The following is a 26,772-nucleotide window of genomic DNA, read 5'->3' as shown; positions in this document are numbered from 1 at the left end:
GGGTGGGGCGAGTGTTTAAGTTTATAAGTTGATAACAGCAACAATGAACCCAGTGTATTCCCATAAATGGAGTCTGTGGAGGGTAGTGTGTACGCATACCTTACCCCTACCTTATAAAGATAGAGAGGCTGTTTCCGATAGATCCTCGGCTCAGAAGTTTATAAGTTGATCAAGCACTTTCTTTTAAAGTGCTTATAAATTAAAATCGGCCAAAAAACTATAAATCACCTTTTAAACTTTTGGTTTGACTAAGATTTAACTATTTTATTCCTAATGTCTTTGTAATCTCCGAAATATCATTCCTCATACACCTCCCTCTTCATTATATTTTCGTTGTTCTTCCTTGTCCTTGATTTTTGTTTTTAATTCATATAGTTCTTTTTGTAGATGTGTATAAGGGTATTTTAATCATTTTAACAGAAATTGCTTATCAACACTTGTACAACAACAGTAACATACTCAGTGTAATTTCACATAGTGGGGTCCGGAGAGGTCAGTGCGTACGCATACCTTATTCATACCTTGTGGAGGTAGAGAAATTGTTTCCGAAATCAACACTAATATACCAAACAAATCAATGTGCTTATTAGCATTTTAGCACTTCTATCCAAACACATTACTGCTGCTTATTTATAAAAGTTGCTTTATGCTTATTTATAAAAGTTGCTTCAAACTAAAAAGTGATTTTGAATGGTTATCAGTTACTCTCAACTAGTAAAGCATAGTGCAAAACAAGCTCTAAAGTGTCAATTGGCAAGTGGTTATCTTTCTCTGGCTGGTAATGAGAACAAAAAAAAAATAAAAAAAATACCACTATTGCATAGCATAATGCAAATGTGGAGGTAATAGATTCTAGTGATGATATTTTGGGAAGCACCAAAAATATCACAATTATTGCTTTCTGATATTAACTAGTGCTTATAGTCTGTCCAAAGACCACAAAAGAGACACTAACCTTAGTGGCCACGCAGCATCTTGCTCAACTTTTTTGCTATCTTTTAATCATATCAATTTTGGCAGCTAGTCTATCATCTTTTTGGAAGGGGAGTCTTGACGTAGCTGGTAAAATTACTGTCATGTAACCAGGAGGTCACGTATTCGAACCGTAGAAACAGCCTCTTGCAGAAATGTAAGGTAAGGCTGCATACGATAGACCCTTGTGGTCGGGTCCTTCCTCCGGACCCTGCGCATACCGGGAGCTTAGTGCACCGAACTATCCGTTAGTCTATGATCTTTTTCAGTGACTTATAGCTTTTGTGCATTGTCATTTTTAACCTAATGTTATCATCCTTCTCTTCTCTATGTAAGTGTCAAAGTTTCTATCACCAAAGCTACTAAACCAGCAATAACTCCACTAGGAGAGGTGAGTCCAAAATTTAGAATCGGTGGGTTCAGAATAAGAGTGGTCTTGTAATATTACTATAAGATTTAATTTTTCTTCTTATGTATGTATATAATATATAATTGGAGACAAAGCAATTGTTCAATTAAATTCCCGAAATGTGATTTAGAGACTCAAACAATGTTTCCATTGGCAAAGATTTTCTAAACATTTTTTAAATATATTAAATTATAAAGAATGTGATTTGCACTACCTTTATAAAGTTTCTATAGATTTAAATGGTATTTCAATCCATGCCACTTATACTCCGAAATTTCCACATATTTTTGATTTCTTGTTTGAGGGAGGATAAATATACAAAAATAATATTTAATCTATGTACAAAATAATATTTAACTTACATACATAGTATAGATTTTTGATGAAAATTGTTCAATTAACTACTCTTCCGTACTTCGGCCAATGATGGGACCATGGTATTTACTTGTGCTTTTCTGTGAAAGGGAACACTACGTTATTTTTTTTTTTGGTTTCCCAACCGGTATCCGACCCGCATTGAAGCCCGACTATATCCGGATTAACTCGAGACCTCTGATTAAGGAAGGAACAGTCTTATCCACTGCACCACATCCTTTGGTGATATACACTAGGTTATTAAAATTACATGGCTTTGTCGGTTTCATCATCTTAAATATATAACGGACTCAAATTATACCCAAATAATAATATTTTAATTAACATTAATTAATATATTCTTTGCAATTATTTTCTTGACGGAACTTGAAAATTGTTAAAAAAAGACAAATGCATGAACCTTTCTTTTTCTTCAATTTGATTTTTTTCTTTTTTTTTCCTTCAATTTGAATTTAACTTTTTTATATCACTATGAATATTTGAAAATAAAATCAAAAACCTTTAGTTTATCATAATCTTTTTGAAATTAAAAGTTGATATATAATACTTGTATGTATTTCCAAATCTATTTTACTTAAAAGGAAAGGATGATCAACGGTCCACTTTAAATAAAAAATTATAATGTTTCGATGTATATTTCAAATTTAGTCATCCATTTTGTGATGAAAAAAGTACTAGACACAATGACACGCTACATTCACTAAATTAAATTGCAGAAACTAGTGCTATGGTCAGATAATTTAAATATATATGTACCAAAATAAGTATATATATATAGCAGCAGTGACTTATCAAAGTATTGAGTTGTGTCAGGTGTGTATATATATATATATATATATATATACTTAGAAACAATTAAAAATTAAAATTTTTGATTTAATTACCTAAAGCAAACTTAAATTTGAAAATTAAAGATTTCGATATATATATATATATATTCTAGAATTTGTGTACGGATTAGACCCATATAATTAGAAGCAATTTATAGCCTGTTTGGCCAAGCTTCTTTTTGGCCAAAAGTACTTTTTTTTTTTGGCCAAAAGTGATGGCCAAGCTTCTTTTTGGCCAAAAGTACTTTTTTTGGCCAAAAGCACTTTTGGCCAAAAATTGAGGTGTTTGGCCAAGCTTTTGGAAGGAAAAAAAAGTATTTTTGAAGAGAAACAGAAAAAAGTAGTTTCTCTCCAAAAGCACTTTTGAGAAAAATACACTTAGAAGCAATTTTTAAAAGCTTGGCCAAATACTAATTGCTGCTGAGAAGTGCTTTTCAAACTAATTAGCCAAACACAAACTGCTCCTCACCAAAAATACTTTTGAGAAAAGCACTTTTAAAAAAAAACATTTCTCAAAATAAGCTGATTTTTGCAGCTTGGTCAAACGGGCTATTAATCTTATATCCAGTGGTACATCTAACATCAGGTTCTCCATTTTTCCAAGTTACTACTTGGATGAGAGAGTAAAAACTTATCCGCACCGGGTGTTTACACCAAATCAATAGATATATGACATGTGTCTTGCATATGAACTTCAATCATTTAACCATGGTAAATTACATGCATTCTCATCTAATTAAATTAATTAACCATAGTGAACTAATATAGTTTGGTGTAAACACCCGGTATGGGTAAGTTAAAAATTAAAGATTTCGATTTAATTACCTAAAGCAAACTCCTAACCATAATTAGGATAATAAATATTTTCTTTATTTGCTCTCAAAACTTTTGGTAGTCCCACAAATCTAGCTAAAGTATTATGTAATCTATATATACTTAAATAATTCCTCTTTTTTTTTTCTACTTTATTACGAGTTTTTTTAAACAGTTTTTCTTTTTATCTCAAATTTATATTTTTTTATTCCTTATAAAATTTTAATACCATACGTTAATTCTATTTGATTTTACTGTTTCCACTAAGTACCTCTCACTAAGAATGCAAAGAAAAACTGGGGTAAAAAATAAAGAAAAACTCGTATTCCAAAAAGAAAAAAAATTGTTCGAAAAAAAAAAAATCGTCTTTGAATGTATGGATTGCATAATCTTTTGCCTAAAATTGTGGGATTGCCAAAAAAATTAAGAGCAAGTAAGATAAAGTATTTGTTTTTCTAACCATGATTAGGAGCTTGCTTTGGGTAATTTAATCTCAACATTTAATTTTTAACTATGACATGTGGCTCCCTCTAAGTAGTAACTTGGGAATACAGAGAGAATGGAAAATGGGGAGGAGTTTCATCCACTTTTGGGTAATCAACTTTTTTTTTTTCACAGTATATTTGGTTAGCTAAAAATAGCCAAATTTACATGTGGTTATTCAAAAATAGTCACAATTTTTAAAAATAATCGAAATTTAGTCACTTTTCAAGTAAAGATAAATCTGAACGAAAACACTGTTCAAAATCCGAAAAAAATACTCCAGTATAACTCCAGTATATTATATACTGGAACTCTAGTATATACTGGAGTTCCATCATAAGTGTATTGGAACTCTAGCATAATATACTGGAACTTTTCGCGTGTTGGAGTTCCAGCATAATATGCTGGAAGTTCATACAACTGCAAAGTAGTGGCTATGCTGAAACTTTCCAGTATATTATGCTGAAACTTTTCGAGTTGCAGCAAAATAGTGGCTATTTTTCATTGACTTTGCAAATGCTGGCTATTTTTGAATGATGAATCCAAAAACTGGCTAGCCGTGCTATTTTTACGCTAAAAAGTTGTATAAATGGTTATTATCATGTCCGAGTATTTGGTATCCTTGTGACTGATTATTTCCGTTTAATTTCCCCATAAAATATCTCATGGTACGTGGGGCCAGATCAGAAAGCCAGGTCAGCTTTTCTTTTGATTGGGTGAAAGAGATCCTATAAAATACCACAAAAAGATATGCCATTAACTAGCCTTCCTCCTGATATTTTCCAGTCACTTCATTTCTGATCTTTTACTTGTGAACAGAGAAGAGAGAGAGACAGAGAGCTCTAATTCAGATATCTGAGGTTCGTTTTTCTCTCTCAATTTTCTGTTATAATTACGTATTAAGCTTATACATACATCTTTTTCATGCATGCATCTTCTATTATTCTGTAAATTCATCACCTAAACTGTAACTAATAATAGTTTAGTTTACCATTTTTATCAGATTACCAATTAATGTTGATGATAAGAAATGTGTGACACAATCAGTATATATAACTTAAATGTTTTGCGTTAAGGCTTAGACTAGTTTACTGCTTTGTTCGGTTTTACCTCATGTATGAGGCTTTCATGTCACGGAGGCGGATCCGAGATTTAAATTTTATGGGTTCAATCTTTAACGTTCTTACCATTGAACCCATTATATTTGTAAAGTTATGGGTTCATATCTACTATTTGTTGCATTTTTCGTGATTTTTTACACATAAATTTATGATCTGTACCAAAAGTACTCGGCCCGGTGACACTGAGCTGCATTTCGCCCCTGTTCATGTGATCTAGTTTCACACACACATATATATATATATATATCTATGCTTTATGTGAAATATGATTGGTTCAGTTGAACCCGTTGATTATATGTTGAATTCTCCTTTGATACTTGGAATGATCTTCGAAACACTACCAATAAACTTTTGAATGTCAGCACCAGACGTGCCCAAATCTGGTACTCCTTGTTTCATTTTAGGTGGGGTGTTTGATTGGGTATGCCATGGTATTTTTGTGGCTATAGTAAGGGTAAAACGAGAAGTATAAAGGTAAATTGTTTGTAAAAGTAGAAAGGTGTCATTCCAGCCACTAATGATTGCATTAAGGTAGGTTATCCACATCACACCTCTTAGGGTGCGACCCTTCCCTGGACCCTGCGTGAATGCGGGATACTTTATGCACCGAAAAATGTGCCATTGTTTTTGGAACAGACTAAAAAGTAAAAAGTGCCACATAAAATGGAACAGAAGGAGTAGAACATAGAAAGTGAATACTTAACCTTTTGCATCATGAAAAGAAGATACTTATTTAGCTATGAATTTTGAAGTCTCCAAGATTCTTTTAGCGTTTTGGTTTATGATATTCAACTGGCAGCATCACTCATTTTTTGTTGTATCATTACAAGCATAAGTTGTTCTAACTATGGTTTATTTTCCCAGTCTGCTTATATGTGAATGAATGTTATAGTCCTAAATATGTGACATAATTGCTTTAATACAGGGGGAGAAATATGGCATGTGTCCAAACTGCTTTAACATCACTTCTGTGCAAGAATGGGAATCATCATCCACAAATAAATTTTCCAAGCAGTTCCTTCTTGCCAGGGTTTGATTTGACAGGGCAAGTTGCTGTTACGCGGAAAAGGGAGACATGTGTTAATTCTTTCTCCGGCCCTAAAGCAACATTAACCTTTGATCCTCCAAGTGCTAACAAAGAGAAGACGAAGCCAAAGCACACAGTTGATCCTAATGCTCCTGATTTCTTGCCACTTCCATCATTTGAAGAATGCTTCCCTAAAAGCTCCAAAGAATACAGGTCTGCCTATGATCCCTCCCGTCTTTGCCAATATAGTTCTTCTAAATAACAATAGTCATTGAGGATTCAGCTATGTTGCGCGGACTCTCCAAAATGCTGCCGCACCATATCGATCCTCCAAAAATACACTACTTTTGGAAGATCCGGCACGCACCGGTGACATTTTCAGAGAGTCCAAGCAACATAGGGATTCTGTATATGACATTTCTTTGACATCTTGAGTGGAGTGGCTAAGCGTTCAAAATCTTTGATTGGAAATGTTGTTGTATAGAACTTAAGGATTTTCGTTATTGAAAGGATTTAACTTATATACACTGACATTCTAAAGAATTTTTGCATTAGCAGTGTTCTAACCTGCTTTAGTAGGTAACTGCCTTATTTTTCAGATGAAGTATAATGCTTCACATGAATGTGAACCATAAGGTAAAATGTAGAATTTTTTTATATTCTCAGTGTCATCATGTTGAAAACTTTATCTTGTTAATCCTTTTAATTTCTATGAAAATTGAGTTCAAAAAGTTGGTGATGTAGAGCTTGAGAGCACAGATAACATACACATGCAATTTCTTTTGTTCGCAAAATGTTGATTAGTTGAATGTGCGATTTGCAGTGAAGTTATTCATGAAGAAACAGGTCATGTGCTCAAAGTCCCATTTCGTCGTATCCACCTTTCTGGGGATGAACCACATTTTGACACTTATGATACCAGTGGTCCTCAGGGTGTAAATCCTCGTATTGGTATGCCTACTAACCATCTCCCTTCTTCCTTTGGGTGCAGAATTTTCAACAGTCTAGAATAGTGTTATTAGTATCCACTTAACTTCTTGCGCTTTCCTTTGATCTTTTTAATACTTCATAAGCTTAAACAAAAAGGTTGCCTTATGATGAAGCTTCTGATTGCAGTAACTCTCATATGCTATTCCCATTAATAGATCAGCTTAATTTGTTAATTGTCACATGTCTACTTGCAATACTTGGAAGTTGAATTGTCTGATCCTGATTTTTCATCCATCTTTCATCATTTTTTTTTCTCATAATTTTCTTCATAAACAATTATGTAATATTATCAGCTCTTAAAAGATCCATATAGGTGATACTAGTAGGGATTAAGTTTTAGTCATGTAGGTATGTTGACTTTAAGTCCAATGTTTGCTTTAGTGTTATTAGAGATTTGTATGCTAGTAGAAAACGTAAAGAACTCCTATTGCTATAGAACCTAATTCTTTTAAACGTTGGATTGAGACGAGTTTAAATGGATCGACATGAATAGCAAGGATCCATATTGACGACCCCAACTAATATGGTATTGATGCGTAGTAGTTGTTCTTTTGTATTATTAGCTCTTACTTTCCGCATTTGTTTTTCACCGTTTTCTTTTCGCCTATATGAATCTTGTATGTATTCTTTGGCTGAGTTGACAAATATGACTTCTGAAGACAAGCTTTTTAGTGAAAGTTGTCCCTGCTTTCTGTCATATGATACGTTTAGCTAAATGACTTTCTTTACGATAACATTATGATTTAGGACATAATCCTTTTATATACATAATAATTATGCATCTAAATAGGCCTCCCCAAGTTGCGCAAGGAGTGGATTGACAAAAGGGAGAAGTTAGGAGGACCAAGGTACACTCAAATGTTCTATGCTAAGCAGGGAATTATAACTGAGGAAATGGCTTACTGCGCTGCACGTGAAAAAATGGATCCGGAGTTTGTGAGATCAGAAGTTGCTCGGGGCCGTGCAATCATCCCTTCAAACAAGAAGCACCTTGAGTTGGAGCCTATGATAGTAGGAAGAAAATTCTTAGTGAAAGTCAATGCCAACATTGGAAACTCTGCTGTTGTAAGCTCGATCGAAGAAGAAGTTCACAAGCTTCAATGGGCAACAATGTGGGGTGCAGATACTATTATGGATCTCTCTACTGGTCGTCACATCCACGAGACTCGTGAGTGGATCTTACGTAATTCTGCTGTACCAGTGGGCACTGTGCCAATCTACCAAGCATTAGAAAAAGTAAATGGCATCGCTGAGAATCTGAGTTGGGAAGTTTTTAGAGAGACCTTAATTGAACAAGCTGAGCAAGGTGTTGATTACTTCACAATTCATGCTGGAGTTCTTCTTAGGTACATCCCATTGACAGCGAAGCGGATGACTGGAATTGTTTCGCGTGGAGGCTCCATTCATGCAAAGTGGTGCTTAGCTTATCACAAGGAAAATTTTGCATATGAACATTGGGATGATATACTTGACATCTGTAATCAGTACGATATATCGTTATCAATTGGTGATGGACTGAGACCTGGTTCAATTTATGATGCAAATGACACTGCTCAGTTTGCTGAACTCTTGACTCAAGGAGAGCTGACTCGCCGGGCTTGGGAAAAGGATGTACAGGTAACAATTTCCTACAGTTTTCTAATTGTTAACATCCTATTAACTTCTTAGCATGAAGTATTTTTTTTAGCTCAAGTGTGTTTATCTATAGTATACTTAACAAAACCATCTCTTCTTCTGTTGTTGGAAAAGAAGTTTCTTCAGAACAGTATTCTTTCTATTTGGACACGAATTTCACTTGGATAAACGTTGAAGTTCTGAGAGTGAAAAACCATTATTTCACTTCAAATACTCCTTAAACCAGTTTTTCAACTCATGTTCCCTATTTCAAGTTGAAGTTGAAATAATGGACAAATTGTAAAACAAACACTAATTTGCCTATATGTCCGAACTCTGTGTGCGTCTTTTCACTTTCATATTTCAAAGTGATATTATTTGATTCTGTAGTGCAATGTCATGTACCTCTCCTTTTCTCTCCACTCTTCCCCTCCCCCTTAATTTAAAGTTATGTTTTCTTTTTCCTATTTATTTCCTTAAAATTTGTATTCATGCACAGTCTGAGGGTGTTTTGTTTCAAAATTAGAAAACACATTCTCTAATACGTCAGGAGTCCATTGATGAGAAGGGGCTGGGAAAGCTTGAACCCAATTCCTTGCATGACTATTTCTTCTCCTGAATATCAGAGTTACCTTGCTAATTTTAGTTACAAAAATTGTGTTTCATTTCAGGTTATGAATGAAGGGCCTGGACACGTTCCAATGCATAAGATTCCCGAGAACATGAAGAAACAGCTAGAGTGGTGCAATGAAGCACCGTTTTACACTCTTGGACCTTTGACAACTGATATAGCTCCTGGATATGATCATATCACCTCTGCCATTGGTGCAGCCAATATAGGCGCACTTGGAACCGCGCTGCTGTGTTATGTTACTCCAAAAGAGCATCTTGGTTTGCCTAATCGGGATGATGTGAAGACCGGAGTTATATCATACAAGATTGCTGCTCATGCAGCTGATCTAGCGAAAGGTCATCCACTTTCTCAGGCTTGGGATGATGCATTGAGCAAGGCAAGATTTGAGTTCCGATGGATGGATCAATTTGCTTTGTCATTGGACCCCGTGACTGCACTGTCTTTCCACGATGAAACTTTACCAGCCGATGGTGCTAAAGTGGCACATTTCTGCTCTATGTGTGGCCCTAAGTTTTGTTCTATGAAAATAACTGAAGATATAAGGAAGTATGCAGAAACTCATGGTTATGGAAGCGCAGAGGAAGCCATACTGCGCGGCATGGATGCTATGAGTGCAGAGTTTCAAGCTGCAAAGAAAACCATTAGCGGGGAACAACATGGCGAGGTTGGTGGTGAAATCTACTTGCCGGAAAATTACATCAACTCTTTGAAGAGCTAAAGGTGAGCGTTACATTGGGATTTCCCTTGACAATGTTGTTTCTGCAAGTTCTTTAAAGGTAGAGATATGTTATATCCAAGAAATGATTACCACTGTTAACGTGCAACTTAACACAAAAAACTGTCTATTTTCGACTACCTCTAATTAAATCTAAAATAAGAAAATTTCTCTTCATTTGGATAGAGTATACAATAAAGTGGTAGGAGACGAAAGCATGGTTATTCAATAGAGGGCTTCTTTTCTGCAGCCATGTTCTTTTCTCGACGTCTGGTTATCCAATAGGAGTTGTTGTAGTTTTCGTAGTTGCAAGAACTTTTTTTCCCTCCACAACATGTTACCTTACCGAAAGGAATTGCAGGACTTCATAGATTGAAAACTGGATCAAGAGCTTTCTGAAGTGATCACACTCCATCGGCCAGTCAAGAAGAGGGAGGGTGTAGGAGCTTCATTATCAAGTATTAGGTAAGTATCTAGGTTTGGTATGTTAAATAACTTGAAAACAATAGCCTTGTTCAAAGAAAGTACTCTTCTTGGCAGTAATAAGAAATCGCGTATTTTATTCTATTCTGTCTCTTTATATCCTCGATAATTTATTGACACGAGAAAGCACCAGGGGTGCCTGTGTCAGCTTCAGAAACCTGGCCTTATTAGCCATAATGCTGACTGAACAGGCTGAGAAAGTCCCTTTGAACCTGAACAGGATAATTCCTGCGTAGGGAGTGTGCATTTTTTTTGTTGCTTGCACAGGGAAGGAGATTCTTCCATGGTTCAAATTAAGCTGATCCTGCCCTTTGCCAGGACCAGTTGTACATTATATTCAAGATCAGGGGTGTATTCAGTAGTAGAGTTATGGGTTCATTTGAAGTTTTGAACTCATAACTTTTAGCCTGAATTTATCTGTGTTAGGCGCATGGCCTTTCTTCGGATTAGGTACTACAGTTAGCCCCCCCCCCCCCCCCCCCCCTAAAAAAAAAACTTGCTAAGACCTATTGAAAATATTTAACTATGAAACCATAATTCAAACAATATGATGGATTCAGTAGGTGAAATCCGAGTGCTGAACACAAAATAAAAATCCTGGATTTGCCTTTGTTCAAGATAGTATCTTGTATGCCTCTGATAAGCTACTGGCTACTTGAAAATCGAACCATTTTCTCATGCTTAGTCTAGTCTTGGTTGGACCAACATGAAATCAAATGACAAATGTTTGTCTACGCAATACATTGAAAACGAAAGTGGACTTCAGGGAAGTACTTTTCGTTCAAATGGCGGATGAGATGTCAATGAAAGGGAAGTAACATATGCAAACAGAAGCAAAATTCAGGATGCAGAGTTAATGGATTCAGAATAAGTGTGATCTTATATATGTATACATTTTAAACTTTTTTTCGCACACATAGTTCGCGCTATGGCTGTCCAACGGGACGGGAACGAAACGGGACGAAATGGTTGGCCCATCCCGTCCCGCTAACAAACGGCATGGGACGGGACGGGACGGGTTCGTGGACCTCAAGTGTATTTTTTTTAAAAAAAAAACGTCTAGTTTTTTGAAAATGACTAAGTTTTTAAAGTTTGCAACGGCTAGTTTTTTGACTTATTTTAATAAACTTAAATGTTAAAACGGAAATTAGAAAACTAAGTAAAGAATTATAAAATATTAAAACAAAAGACTTGTAATTAAATATTCTAGTAATTATAAATTTATAATAGAGTTATAATTTATTTAATATAATTTCAAAGTATTAAGTAACTAAGACAATTCATAAAAAAAATTCAACCGCTTAGAGCCTTTTATTTTATTAATAGAACTTTCAAATCTCAAATACAAATATAATTCTTTTGAAGAGCACCTAATCTACGCAGCCACCTTCTAGGAAGGGTTCTGTTTGAACTAGGCCTCTTAGTAGCCAATTACAAATTATCATACTAATATTTGTAAGCTCATATATAGCTTCTTTGTAACTTATCAATAATATCTCTCGGACATTGTGCTGGAATTGGCAATGTTGATTGATTTTCCATGAGCTCCATGCCGTCGTCGCTCCCAGTGCTAAGTATCTCATTGTATTCTTCTTCCCTAGTGGTTAATTTTTCAAAACCAAAGATTTCTTCTTTCTGAATTAATCCTATCCCTGAATAATACATGTCACACCCCTTTTCTACCCCCGCAAAGAATATGTGTGTGTTATGGATTGTGAGTTAAAGAGTTTTTCCAATTAAAGTGACAAACTTGAGTAGGGATTATTTTATTGTTCAGAGTCGCCACTTGGAATTGATTTTTGGGTGTTCCAAGTCACCTTTTGTTTGAATCCCTAGTCAAAGGAAGGTTTGACTATATTATTATTGGTCTGCGAAAACAAAGTGCGGGTAAGGAATTCTGTTGATCGGGGAGAAGGTGTAAGGCATTCTCCGAGTCCCGTGGTTCTAGCACGATCGCTTTTATTGACTAAAATTGGCTTGAATTAATTTTTGGATAAACTGTGTTTTATTTGATTTTCATGTTTGCCTATGTCCCATTTTATTGTTGATGACTTTATTAATCTCAAACTAGGACGAGTATCCCTGACCCTAGCTTATACTAACCAAGACGAGTATCCCCGACCTTATTTCGTGCGTCGTATCCAAAATTGGAGTCTACTCGAAGTTAATTAAATAACAAACTTTTATTTACTTGAAAGAATTGGAACAAGACGTCCTCACGACCTTGCCATTTTATTTATGTCTTTATTCCGAAGCGAGTCTTCCCGATATCTGTTAAGACGAAATTATTTACCTTAGTTAAGACGAATTACTATAGGGGTTAGATTAGGAAAAAATAATTGTTCATCTTTATCGTAAAAGAAAATGCCTATTTGTAGCTTAATGGTGGTAAGACGATGTATAAAACTTAGTTAATATTAAACCTACTTATAACCTTATTTTTATTATTGTTGTTATTAATTAAAATGACGGAAACTAATATAAAGCTACATTTGTTCCTAAAATTTGCCTAGCGCTTAAATTAATTCATTAGTGAAAACTATTTTTAATAATGAAGCCTAGTATTTAAAAGACTGACTCCAAAACTCGTTTAGTACTTTACACTTGATAAAATTAATTTTTCGGTAGCGTTGATGTTAAAGAAAGATAAATGGATAGCAAACTTAGTACAAAAGGTGATGGTGACCTGGGGTATTCTTAAAACTGATGTAAACCCAACTAGGACATGTAGCTAAAAATAAAGCATTAAAGAACATGAATTCCTAGATATTTAACTGAGAAAAATTGTGTGCATTAAGCTCAACCAAATAGAAGTTCAAAATAGTAATGGCACATTAAGGCATTCTTTCATTGGTTCTCTCCTCTAGCCTAGCACACTCATTATATCATATACTATTTTTCAACTTCAACTCAACTTAAACAAGAAAAGAAGTTTTACTATCAGTTATATTTTTAGCACTAAGAGTCCTCATAAGGTAACAAAACTCAAAAATGAAACCAAGGCAAAGAGAAAGCTTCTGGCAATGAAAATGCTTATTCACCTTGGCTAAAGAACTTAGCAGAAGGTTTGTATTAGCTACGTATGTAAAGTGGAATTGAATATTAAGCCAAATATTACAGTTTCACAAGCTTAAAGCACGGGTAACATGCTAAACATTCAATTATTCTAGTAAGGTACATCAAGCATATCCAAAGAGCTGAAAAGACCTATATCTTCAATTATTTGATAGAAAAATCTGCATTGCAAAGTTCAAGGGTTACCTGGGTCGCAGATTATAAAAATACAACACTAGAATGAGCAAGAATAGCAGCAGAAACAGCAATAAAGACAGCAACAACTCAGTGTTAAGATAACCCAGAATACTCAACAAGGATGCTTGAAACTAGTAGCTAACAACTTCATGAATTGACCAATAGATCCTTCTATTTTTCTCAAGGGTTTTTGCACTCTAAGAAACACTCACTAAGCTCAGAATTTTAGCTTACTATTGAGGTGTTCAACTGCTCTTTTTTACTCTCAAAGTTGTATTCTTTTGCTAAGTGTATAAGAAGTGTATTTTTTAGAGTAAAAGATCCCCGTAAATGAGGAAATAACTCCTCTTTTTTATAGGGGGAGGAAAGACCTGGGGATAGATTTTGTTTGGCCAAAAATCTGTCCAAAATGATAGATTTTTGACCAAAAATCTGTCCAAAACCAGAATTTTATCCAATGAACAGTTTTCCTTACCAATTGTGGACAGAATTTCGGAGTATTGCACTCCCAAAAGTCCCCGAACAGTAAAAACAAACTAACAAAGGCCCTACACTCAAGTACCTTCTACTATCCTCACAAACCAATATCAAACTAAACTATTGCTTCAAACTAAAAGGTGCAAAATCAGATAACTATACTTGAACCATCATAACTAACAAAATAACCTAATGACTACAAACAAACAAAACATGTAGTTAAGGCCTTAAACTAGTTAGCTTAAACATAGACAAAACTAGAAATAATGAACATGAAATTGGAACTTAACAACTAAGGCAACGCATGATACATGTTGATAATGAAACAACTATCGAGTTGACTGAAACACGAAATCAAAAACGAGACTAAACACGAAGTACTGATCACTAACAGATTTTGAACTAAAGCAAAATACCAAAATCAATCGCAAAAGCAGATTTGAAGTAAAGCAAAATACCAAAATCAATCACAAACTAGAATATCAGTGAACTTTGCCAATTACAAATAACTAATCGGATTTCAAAAGTGATTAACAAAACCGATTGACTAAACAAAACGTAATGACAGAGTAAACGACTAACTAATACATGATTCGAAAGTATTAAGTAACGACTAATATCGATGACCGTTAATGAGACTAACACGAATCACTGGTCACAGATTAACAATAACAGAACTAAAAACAAACGGCAGGTAAATAGAAAATCAAAAACTTAGAGGAAGGATTAGTATTTGACCTAAACGCTCAAGCTTCAAAGCAGTAGTACAACACAACTCGATGGCAAATCGACCTCCACGCCTCTTTTTCTCAATGACAAATGCCGAAAAACACACAAACTTTGACGAGATAGAGTTGAGTCCAGCATTTTGTCAAAGAGAAAGAGAGGCAACAGGGTCGTGCTCATGCTGCAACAGAGGCTCAGCAACGATGAGGTAGTGGCAACGACGGTCGCGGCAGTGGGGGAGGGGGGGGGGTCAGACGGCGGTGGTCGGGTTTCGGAGGTGAAATTAAAGGGAAAGTGTAGATCTCCTAGAGATCTACACGTCTATGTGAAGCTTGTGGGGTGGGTTGTTGGATTTTCCATGAAATCAGAGAAGGAATAAAGGGGCGGCTACCTAGGGTTTTGATTTCATGGAATTAGAGGGAGGTTTTGAAGGTTTGGGGCTTAGATTCGGAGAGAGGGTAGTGAGATGAAGAGAACGGTGTAATTTGGGTGGTGTTTGGAGCACCACCGGCGGCGACGGCTTGAAAGAAGGTGAGAGAGTGAAGAGAGATGTCTCTAGGGTATGGGTAAATGGCCAAAAATCTGATTTTTTAGCCCTTTTATTCGGAAAGGGAGATGAAATGAGGTCCGTTGGATTGAATGGATGAGATTTGTTCTCAGCTTCATTAAGTGAAACGACATAGTTTTATTTTGAAACTACGTCGTTTTGATCTGGGTCTTGGCAAGCCAACATTTGGACTGGGTTGGCTGATTTGGGCCGCCAATTTGCCTCAAATTCAACCCAATTTGGATGAAACATAAAGGAACCCAATCCCTTGAACCTCATGACAATTAATTAAACTAAAGTCTTAATTCAAAATCTACAAATACACATATAATAATCCTACAAAATAAAAAAAATAATATAATGTAGAAGAAAAAGAAAAAGCAAAAATTAGGCATTTACAGCTGCTCCTCTTTGCTCGAGAACATGAAGAGTTTTCGTGCAAAGAAAAGTGAATGCCATGACTATTATTTTGCTCACACATCACTACAATGAAAGCTTTTTTTTTGTGAAAAAGGTTACCGAACCTTGCTTCCGAGGTTGCCTACATATCCTTGGCTATAAAGGAATCAGGTCAGTGTAGTTCTGAGAAAATTTGGTAGCTGGGACTACCGGACACTGGAGTTAAGACTGCTGTTGTTGTTGTTACTGTTACTGTTACTTGCTACTATTATTGTTACTTGCTTCTTACATCAAAAGAAAAAGAGAAGAGAACTACATATGTCTGCAAACTAGGAGTTACAAATTTCCTATCTATGTGCCTTCTAGAGTCAAATCTTGATTCTTGATCTGCTCGCTTGTGTTGACCTTAGATTGGATCTTGATGCTCTTTGATGAAAAGATTATGACTCAATCTCAGTCACTTGCTTTCCTGATCCGAAATTGAGAAGAAGAATCTTGAGAAGCCGGTTGCTGATACATTGACAAAGTTAACTCCAACAATACTGTGATCGAAAGACTTCTTTCTTCCGATGATAACTAAAACGACAAGCTTTAATCGTCACAACCCGTGCTCTACGACGGGGCTTGCAAAGCCATCAAAAACGAACAAAACGAACAAAATTTTCTGCCCCAGTTTGGCATTGAGAAAATTTTGTGAGTTATTGGGTAAAGCTGTAGATTAGCTTATTTTATTTGAAAGATGCAAAAATGATATTGAAGACTCCGAATTGAATGTGCTTCTCTTAGGAGTATAACTGATAAAACTTAGACTAAGAGGTGCATCTTCCATGGGTAGCTTTCGAATGACGGCGAGATTAAAGGACTCGAACTAGGAATTTTGTCTTCTAGCATTAATGATACATATTAGGAAGTGCGTCTCCTATTAGAATGAACAGGATTGACTCAATCAAGGAAGTGCGTCTCCTACAAGTGAGGTTGAAAGGTTTGGACTAGGAAGTGCGTCTCCTAGGATTAATGGTTCATATTAGGAAGTGCGTCTCCTATTGGAATGGCTCAAACTAGGAAGTGCGTCTCCTACGAATAAGGTTGAAAGGTTTAGACTAGGAAGTATGTCTCCTTGGATTTGATGGTTTAGATTAGGAAGTGCGTCTCCTATTGGAATGAGGTTGCAAGACTTATACTAGGAATTGCATTTCTTAGGATTTGATGGATTAGATTAGGAAATGCGTCTCCTATTGGAATGACTCAAACTAGGAAGTGCGTCTCCTACGAGTGAGGTTAAAAGACATGGACTAGGAAGTGCGTCTCCTAGGATTAATGGTTCAGAGTAGGAAGTGCGTCTCCAATTGAATGACTCAAAGTAGAAAGTGCGTCTCCTACGAGTGAGGTTGAAGGGCTTCGACTAGGAAATGCGTCTCCTAGGATTGGTGGTTCAAATTAGGAAGTGTGTCTCCTATTAGAATGGCTCAAACTAGGAAGTGCGTCTCCTACAAATGAGGTTGAAAGGTTTGGACTAGGAAGTGCGTCTCCTAGGATTAATGGTTCATATTAGGAAGTGCGTCTCCTATTGGAATGGCTCAAACTAGTAATTGCATCTCCTAAGAATGAGGTCAAAAGACTTGGACTAGGAAGTGCGTATCCTAGGACTGGTGGTTCAGATTAGGAAGTGCGTCTCCTAATAGAATGATTCAAACTAGGAAGTGCGTCTCCTACGAGTGAGGTTGAAGGGCTTGGACTAGGAAGTGCATCTCCTAGGATTGATGGTTCAGATTAGGAAGTGCGTCTCCTAATGGAATGCCTCAAACTAGGAAGTGTGTCTCCTACGAGTGAGGTTTAAGGGCTTCGACTAGGAAATCCATCTCCTAGGATTGGTGGTTCAGATTAGGCAGTATGTCTCATGTGAATGACTCAAACTAGGAAGTGCGTCTCCTACGAGTGAGGTTGAAGGACTTGGACTAGGAAGTGCGTCTCCTAGGATTAATGGTTCAAATTAGGAAGTGCGTCTCCTATTGGAATAACTCAAACTAGGAAGTGCGTCTCCTAGGATTGGTTGAAAGGTTTGGACTAGGAAGTGTATATCCTAGTATTGATGGTTCAGATTAGGAAGTGCGTCTCCCAATGGAATGAGGTTGCAAGACTTGTACTAGGAAGTGATTCTCCTAGGATTTGATGGTTTAGATTAGGAAGTGTGTCTCCTATTGGAATGACTCAAACTAGGAAGTGCGTCTCCTACGAGTGAGGTTGAAAGGCTTGGACTAGGAAGTGCATCTCCTTGGATTGAGGGTTCTGATTAGGAAGTGCGTCTCCTAATAGAATGACTCAAACCAGGAAGTGTGTCTCCTACGAGTGAGGTTTAAGGGATTCGACTAGGAAATGTGTCTCCTAGGATTGGTGGTTCAGATAAGGAAGTGCGTCTCCTGTGAATGAGGTTCCAACACTTGTACTAGGAAGTGCGTCTCCTAAGATTTGGTGGTTTAGAGTAGGAAGTGCATCTCCTATTTGAATGACTCAAACTAGGAAGTGTGTCTCCTACGAGTGAGGTTGAAATGCTTGTACTAGGAAGTGCGTCTCCTATGATTAATGGTTTAGATTGGGAAGTGCGTCTCCCATTGGAATAACTCAAACTAGGAAGTGTGTCTCCTACGAATGAGGTTTAAAGGTTTGGACTAGGAAGTGCGTCTCCTAGGATTGATGGTTCATATTAGGAAGTGCGTCTCCTATTGAAATAACTCAAACTAGAAAGTGCGTCTCCTACGAGTGAGGTTGAAGGGCTTGGACTAGGAAGTGCGTCTCCTAGGATTGATGGTTCAGATTGGGAAGTGCGTCTCCCATTAGAATAACTCAAACTAGGAAGTGGGTCTCCAACGATTGAGGTGGAAAGGCTTGGACTAGGAAGTGCGTCTCCTAGGATTGATAGTTCTAATTAGGAAGTGCGTCTCCTATTGGAATAACTCAAACTAGGAAGTGCGTCTCCTACGAGTGAGGTTGAAAGACTTGGAGGGAATGTAACCAGGGGTTGGCGCCCTGTATCACTGAGAAATAATGTAACCAGGGGTTGGCGCTTTGTATTACTAAAAAAGAATGTAACCAGGGGTTGGCACCCTGTATCACTAAGAGGAAATATAATCAAGGGTTGGCGCCCTATATCAGTGAGAAGGAATGTAACCAGGGGTTAGGATACCTTGTATGAAAATAAAACCTCACTAAAGATTGTTGTACCTTATGGTTTCAGCTATGGATTGGTGTACCATATACTAAACATGCAACTAGGGAGTGGTTTGCTCTATGTCAAAATGGAACCTCAACTAAGGACTGATGTACCTTATGTTGGAAAATGCAGTGGTTGATTATGTGATTATAGGCATATCTAGAAAGAAAAAGCACAGACTTTGAAGAATTTACCTTTGGTGACATTCGTCCTTTGAGAACTTCATTTCTACACCACTTTGTTTCCTGCTTCAAACAAAGAAAGATTTGTGAGTTTTCGAAGTGGTGGTCGGTTTGTGGCCTTGAGGCCCTGAGTAGTCTGAATTCGCGGCGACCTTCTGAAGAAGAACTGATTCTTTCAGCGCGGTACTGATTTGCTCGGATAATCTGTATTGCTTTTTGGAGACCTTGGCTTTCTATCGTTGCCCCCGACTATTTCGTACCCGGATGCCACACACCCTTTGGCAATTTTTTTAAATCAGTTTTGATTATCTTGCACCCGGTATCAGTTTATGTATGGAGTGCTATCAATTTTACCCATAAAGCAAGTCTTGCTTAGCGACCTTTTAGATTTCTTCGAAACACTTTGTTCAACTTATCAGAGGAAATCACAGTTAGATTTGTGCCTTTGGCAATGTCGTGTATGCCCCACATAATTTATTTTGCACTTTCGGAAAATGGTGACCAATTTTGTGGCACTTTCTTTGTTGGATTTCTAAGTTAATAGACCAGCAAAGTTTTCTCTTTGGAACTTTCGTTTGTATAAAGTCTCAGATCTTGCTTAACTTCAATAACTTATTGTGCATGTTGCTCCCTAGGTATGTCCTCTTTGATGTGCTAGGATAGACAGTTAGAAAGCCGGTAACATATTTTGAAACCATTTCTTGTTTGTTTTAACAAATACTGACTCAAAATAATAGTGCAAATGGACATAATGACGCAATGTAAAAGTGAGAAGGAATAGTATTTAACTGAAAACGCCGCTTTAGGGGGAAAGAAAGAATGGAACTGTTTGAATGTGGTAGCCAACATTAATGATCATGACATGCATTTTGGACTGAGCAGCCAAATATATCCAGCTAATCCATCCTTTCTTCTTGTTGTTCCTTTTCGTCTTTGAAGTTAGCCTCTTTGTGCCAAACAATTGCATTAAAGCACATCTCAACTTCGACCAGCAGTGCCCCGAAAGGTTTTCACCAGCCAGCCTCTCTCCTTTATTTATCTCTACTTACCATCGCCTTACAGTGCCCATGAGGGTTTTTACCAATAAGACTTTCTCATTTCCATTCATTATCTCTTCTTTGTTTTCGCTGTTTTGTGGGAGCAACTTGACAATGTTCTACAATGTGTGACAACTGTTGCTTACTGCGTGTTTCCCTTGGCATTCTTAAGACTATTTGGAAGGCTTTTGGAGAGGGTTAGAAAGAAGGGTCACATTAAGGCTCAAATAGACTCAAGATTATAGGGTTGTATATTTACAACTCTTGGAATCGACTCTTCATAAAAACAAAAAACAAATTTTGCCCCAGTTTCAGATACAAGGGAATTCTTATTTTTGATTTGGTTAGACTGAACCCTAGTGTAGAGGTGCTTACGTATCTTTTAAAGGAATCAAGTCAAACATAGTTCAAATTAATGCGAAAGATTTCTTTGTTGTTTTTCTTTTCATTTTCTATTTTTCTTTGCTCTTTTCCTTTTCTTCTCTTCTCTTTTTTTTTTATAATCAAATTGTCCTAGCTCCTATTTTCTAGTGGCATGGATCTTCGATTTTTTTTTGACTCTATACTTGATTTCAAAAGAGGGGTCAAAGAAAAATAAAACATGCTCAAAAGGGGTAGAGAAGGGTATAAAGTGTTTGGGTAGCAGAAGAAGGGCCTCCTAGCCTCAAGAATGCCAAACATACTATCTCTTCTCAGGTTCGGCATTGATGGACATGACTGTCTTCTTGGTTTTGCAGTTGTATAGCTCCGTAGTCAATACCTTGTTCGCAACAAATGACCTTTGACAAGTTGGAGCCACATTTTCTTGGTTTTTGCCTTGATGTGAAATGATGCACTTCAGTACCAACTAATCTATTTTAAATTCCCTGGAATGCACTTTATTTGGAGATTTGGGTCATCTTCCTTGATATGATTAGATTATGGCAGGCCGTGGCCAAAACCCTTTCACTGATTAGTCCAACCAACTTCAAAAACTTTTAATTATCCTTAAACCAGCATTCATGATAGATTTGGGATAAACATCTTTAACCTCTACGGATATGACTGTTTTGGTTCCATGTGATCTTGACACAGGCTTATCATCAAAGCTTTTCAACCTCTTACTTGTCCTCCACGTGTTTTCCTCGATTCAATTCAAGATTGGACAAGCTTTCTAAAATCTAGCCGAAAACTCCGCATGCATGTCATGTCACTAAAATTGGCGTGAAAAGAACTATATATGCAAGAAGAACTAAACACAATGGATTAAAATGACACAAAGAAAAAAGTTGTATTTCATTGATTAAAGTATAGAGAGGTTTGATGACATGACAAACAAATAACATCTGGATCCCAAACTCGAAATAATCTAGATGATAGAAATTATGACAAAATAAGTTACCAAGACTCCTTCCTGGCAAGGAAGGGAGTGAGTTTCCAATTATAAAGCTCAACATCTTAGCTACGAATTTGCACATCAGCATCAAACAGGATCTTCAACAATTTTGATTGCCTTGCATTCAGTGGACAGGTTCTTGACATTTTTCACCAAACCGTCATCATTGTAAATCATCCGAACAATGCGTGCTTGGTCATGACTTTCAGGGTGCCATTATCTTGGACCACGATCATTCCTTCTTGAATCGTCATTTCTATTTCCTTTTTCAAAGCCTGACAATCCTCAATGCTATTCCCTGGACATTAGAATGGTCCATGCACCGTACAGTAGGGTCAAAACCTTTTGCATATGGATCAGGAACATACCGTTGAAGCGGCTCAATCATGCCACAACATTTTAGCCTTTCAAACAAACTTGTGTAGGATTCTACGATTGGCGTGAAATTGTCCCTCTGCTTATGTTCCTTTTCGTACTCTTATTTTGGACGAGGGTTGTAGGGTGATTGAGAGTTCTGTTGTTGCGGACGAAGGTATGTCAAAGCTGGGGCCCGCATCTGCTGGTGATTGGATGGTTTGGCATAAGACTGAGCATTGAATGTTCATACTGTGGAGCAACTGAGTATCGTGGATCCGGAGGTTGAGATGCTCCCCTTTGGCCTCTTTTTGCCTGTGATGCCATCATGGCCTCTTCATCTTTTTTCTTTTGGTTAACAAGGTTGTCCGGCCTATTATGGATTTCTTGAGTTGCTGCTTTGAGAGCCGCTTGACTTATAATTCGGACGGTATTGAAGCCATTCTCGACCATTTCTCCTATCTTGATTGCATCAGCAAAAGGTCTGCCCATTACGGACATCATATTTTGAAAATAATCAGGATCCTTAGCCTGAAGGAAGAAAGTGATTAACTCATGATCATCCATAGGTGGCTTAACTCTAGATGCTTGCTCTCTCTACCTAACAGCATACTCCCTGGAGCTTTCAATAAGCTTTTTCTTCATATTGGACAGGGAATTGCGATCTGGCACAATATCAATGTTGTACTAAAATTGTTTGACGAAGGCCTGGGCCATGTCGTTCCAAACATGACAGTGAGAGATATCTTGGTCAATGAACCATTCAGAGGCTACCCCTACTAGACTCTCCCCAAAATAAGCCATCAACTACTCTTTATTTCTTCCTGCAGCCCTCAGCTGGTTGCAGTACCTTTTCAAATGGGTGATAGGGTCACCGTGTCCATCATTTTTCTCAAATTTTGGGGTCTTGAACCCTGGTGGCAAATGGATGTGAGGGAACATGCATAGATCACTAAATGAAACACTTGTGACCACCTAGTCCTTGTATGTTCTTTATGTTCTGCTCAAGACTTTTCACTTTTTTGGCCAACTCATCTAGCTCACCCATCTTGGCAGCTTTTTCTGTTTCTACAGGTGACTCATACTGAGAAGTCTGATTGTATGGAGCCGAGACCCTGAAAGCAATGTTTGGAGAGTAGTATTGTCCATCATAAACATGATATGGTGGCTCATTATTTGGCCTCGTTACAGGAGGTCGTGGCGGAATTGTATATACAGGCGCACCAGACACGACGAGAGGTATGTTCCTAACCGGTGCGGCAGGAGGCTGCACATTAGAGGTACTAAGGCTGGCATTGAAGCTTTAGTTTGGAACATACCCTGGTGGTAGAATGTGATCGCTCGTTGCAATGAGCGGTGGTCGAGTAGCCAAGGGTATGGTGGAAGTTCCCTTAGAGGGACCCTGAGGCGGAGGCTGACCAGAGACCCAAGCCTGATACACATCAGTCAATTGTTGTTTCAATCTTCTTACTTCCTCCGACTCTTGCTCAACTGATTGACGCTGAGGGTCGTCACTGACCAACTCGATTTCATTATTGTTAGCCATTGCTACTTTCCCCTTAGATCTGGTAAAGTAATGATGTGTTTCCAGTTTCACCACAAATCGACCACCTTAAGGTTACTATATAAGAGACAACAAACGTATTACGGTTAAGCATTTTACAAATACGAATCACACGTAAATATGCTATGCTCCTAACATTATCATTGTCTCTAAAAAAAGCTTTTGGAAGGCTTCGTGTTTCATTCCGTCTTATAAGGTCGCTGCTTATTGACGCTCTTATTTATTCCTCTCTTTTTTATTTTGCTTCTTTTTTTTAACACCTCGCCTTCTTTTAGAGTCATTAAAAATATTTCGATCGAACCTTTTGGAGGTTGCCTACTGTCACGACCCTAAACCCAAACCCGATCGTGATGGCGCCTCTCGTGAAGACAAAGCCAGCCGACACACTTCTAATTCACTTTAAGCAATTAGAATAATAAATACTAAGTCTTTAACAGAAATAAAATCCCAAAATAACAGTATAAGTTGCGGAATTTAAAAACCAAGACAGCCCAACATCGGGGTGTCACCAGTCATGAGAATCTAATACAATACTACAAGTCTGAAAGTCTACTCCACTACTACATAACTGAATCAGAAAGGAAATAAAATAGAGGGAGAATGCACTGGGCTGCGAATCACCAAGCAACTACCTAGTAAATCTCCGAAGATCTGCTGGGAACTATCAACCCTCAGTAGCAGGACATGTAGCGCCCGAATTTTCACACAGGGGTGCAGGGAGTAAAGTGAGTACTCCAACTCAGTGAGTAATAATAATAAATGAAGACTGAGCTATATAAAATCACGTTAAACACAACAATAAGCTATAAGAGGCAGAACAAAATCAATAAACACAATTAAACAGTGAAATCTCATAAAACACCTTTTAAGTAGTTAAACAATTAAAGGAAAAGCAGCTAGTAAGGTAAACATACAAGAACTGCCCCTCGGGCTCAGTAACAACCACAGAATCAGCCCCTCGGGCAATATCACAGTACAATGCAAGCCCTTCGGGCTATATCTCATATCACAATGGATCCCCGCGCTCACTGGGGGTGTACAGACTCCGGGAGGGGCCCCTTACGGCCCAAGTGCAATATCAAGCCATCTCGTGGCAGCATAAATAGGCTCTCGGCCTCATATCAATCTCAAGCCACCTCGTGGCATACAATCTCAGGCCCTCGGCCTTATTATCATAATCAGTATATCACTGCTGCGGCGTGCAGCCCGACCCAAAAGTATCCTCACAACACAGGACCTCGGCCTTACTCAGTCAGAATCTCATAAGCCCCGCGGGCAACAGTAAAATATGAAGCTCAGTTCAAAAATATCTTTAAAAATATCATTTAAGGTGTTTAAAACAGAATAACATAGCTGAGTTTTGAAAACAGTAATTTATGGCATGACTGAGCACAAGTATGAAATCAAACAGTGAGGAAAGTAAAAAAAAAAATCCCCGAAGGGTCCAAACAGTTGGCACGAAATATGGAATTTAGCCAAAACATAATAATATCAAACAATTAGCTATCAAATACGCAGTAAAACAGTCATTCGGGATGGACTAAGTCACAATCCCCAACGGTGTACGACCCCACGCTCGTCATCTAGTGTGTGCGTCACCTGAACATAGCTGAACGTTGTGTAATCCGGGGTTTCATACCCTCAGGACAACATTTAAAATCATTACTCACCTCAATCCGGCCCAAACTCTAGTTCGCAATGCCTTTGCCCCTCGAATTGGCCTCCGGATGCTCCGAATCTACCAAAATCAGAACGTAATCATCAAAATATGCTAAAGGGACAAAGCCCACTCGAAAATAATCGAAAAACCATGCAAATCCCGAAATTACCAAAACCCGACCCCCGGGCCCACATCTCGGAATTCGATAAATTTTACATCATTAGATTCGTTATCTCCCCACGAGTTCATACGTATCGAAAGTTCCAAAATCCGACCACAAACGGCCTTTCAAATCCTCAATCAAAGGCCTAGGTTTCTAAGCCCTAGCTTCTCTAATTTTACCCTTAATTACAGCTCTAATCCGCGAATTAATACCATAAAAACGAGTTTTCATAATCCAAAACCTTACCTCAATGATGTCTCCTTGATTTCTCTCTTCAAAATCGCCCAACGCTCCAAAATTCGTGTTTAAAAGTAGTGAAACCCTCTGAAAATCGCAAAGGAGGAAATATAAACATTCCGACCCAGACTTTTCGCACCCGTGGTCCAGATGTCGCACCTGCGTGACCGCTTCTGCGGTCCCAATCGCCGCACCTGCGGTTTTCACTTATGTCCCAACTTTCCGCATCTGCGATGAACATTCCGCACCTGCACCTTCGCAGATGCGGTCCCACAACCGCTTCTGCAGTTCCTGCCTTCCCAGCCATTTTCCGCTTCTACGACCTATCTTCCGCATCTGCGCATCGCACCTACGGTCGCCAATCCGAAGGTGCGGAAACAACTGAAGCTCCTCCAAACTCCCAGACTCTCCGTCAACCATCCAAAATCACCCCGAGGCCCCCGGGATCTCAACCAACAGCACAAACACATCATATACTACTATCCAAACTTATACCACCCTTCAAAACATCTCAAACAACATCAAAACCACCAAAACACATCGAATTCAAGCCTAAGGTTCTAAAATCTTCCGCATTCCGCTTTTGATTAAAAAGTATACCAAGTCACGTCCGAATGACCTGAAATTTTGCACACACATCCCAAATGACATAACGGAGCTACTGAAACTTCCGGTATTCCATTCCGACCCCTATATCAAAATCTCACCTATCAATCGAAAGACGCCAAAAACTCGATTTCGCCAATTCAAGCCTAAATCTACTCCGGACCTCCAAAATACATTCCGATCACGCTCCTAAGTCCCAAATCATCTCCCAAACCTATCCGAACCATCGAAACTCACATCCGAGCCTTCTAACACATAAGTCAACATACGGTTGACTTTTCCAACTTAAGCTTTCTTAAATGAGACTAAGTGTCTCAAACCTTCTCAAAACCTTTCCGAACCCGAGCCAACCAACCCGGTAACCTATAGAACCAATAAACAAAGCAAATGGAAGTTGAAATGGGGGAAACGAAGCGGTAACTCATGAGACGACCGGCCGGGTCGTCACATCCTCCCCCTCTTAAACAAACGTTCGTCCTCGAACGAGTCAAGAAACATACCTGAAGCCTCAAATAGGTG

At 37.9% G+C, this 26,772-nt stretch overlaps 1 protein-coding gene across 2 annotated transcripts; it reads left to right on the top strand.

The window, feature by feature from the left end:
• LOC109214341 (phosphomethylpyrimidine synthase, chloroplastic) lies at window positions 5,929–11,080 on the top strand (the record flags this gene model as incomplete). 2 transcript variants are annotated; one of them, XR_002066163.1, is given in 6 exon segments in its annotated part: window positions 5,929–6,243; window positions 6,854–6,981; window positions 7,811–8,637; window positions 9,306–9,988; window positions 10,345–10,448; window positions 10,600–11,080. XR_002066163.1 is itself a non-coding variant. In XM_019378251.1 (5 exon segments), coding segments are annotated over 4 exon segments (1,951 nt in total), but the record flags the coding sequence as incomplete, so codon positions are not given.

Source organism: Nicotiana attenuata, chromosome 2 (assembly GCF_001879085.1).
Source record: "Nicotiana attenuata strain UT chromosome 2, NIATTr2, whole genome shotgun sequence".
NCBI lineage: Eukaryota > Viridiplantae > Streptophyta > Magnoliopsida > Solanales > Solanaceae > Nicotiana > Nicotiana attenuata.
This window is presented reverse-complemented; position numbering and strand designations above follow the sequence as displayed.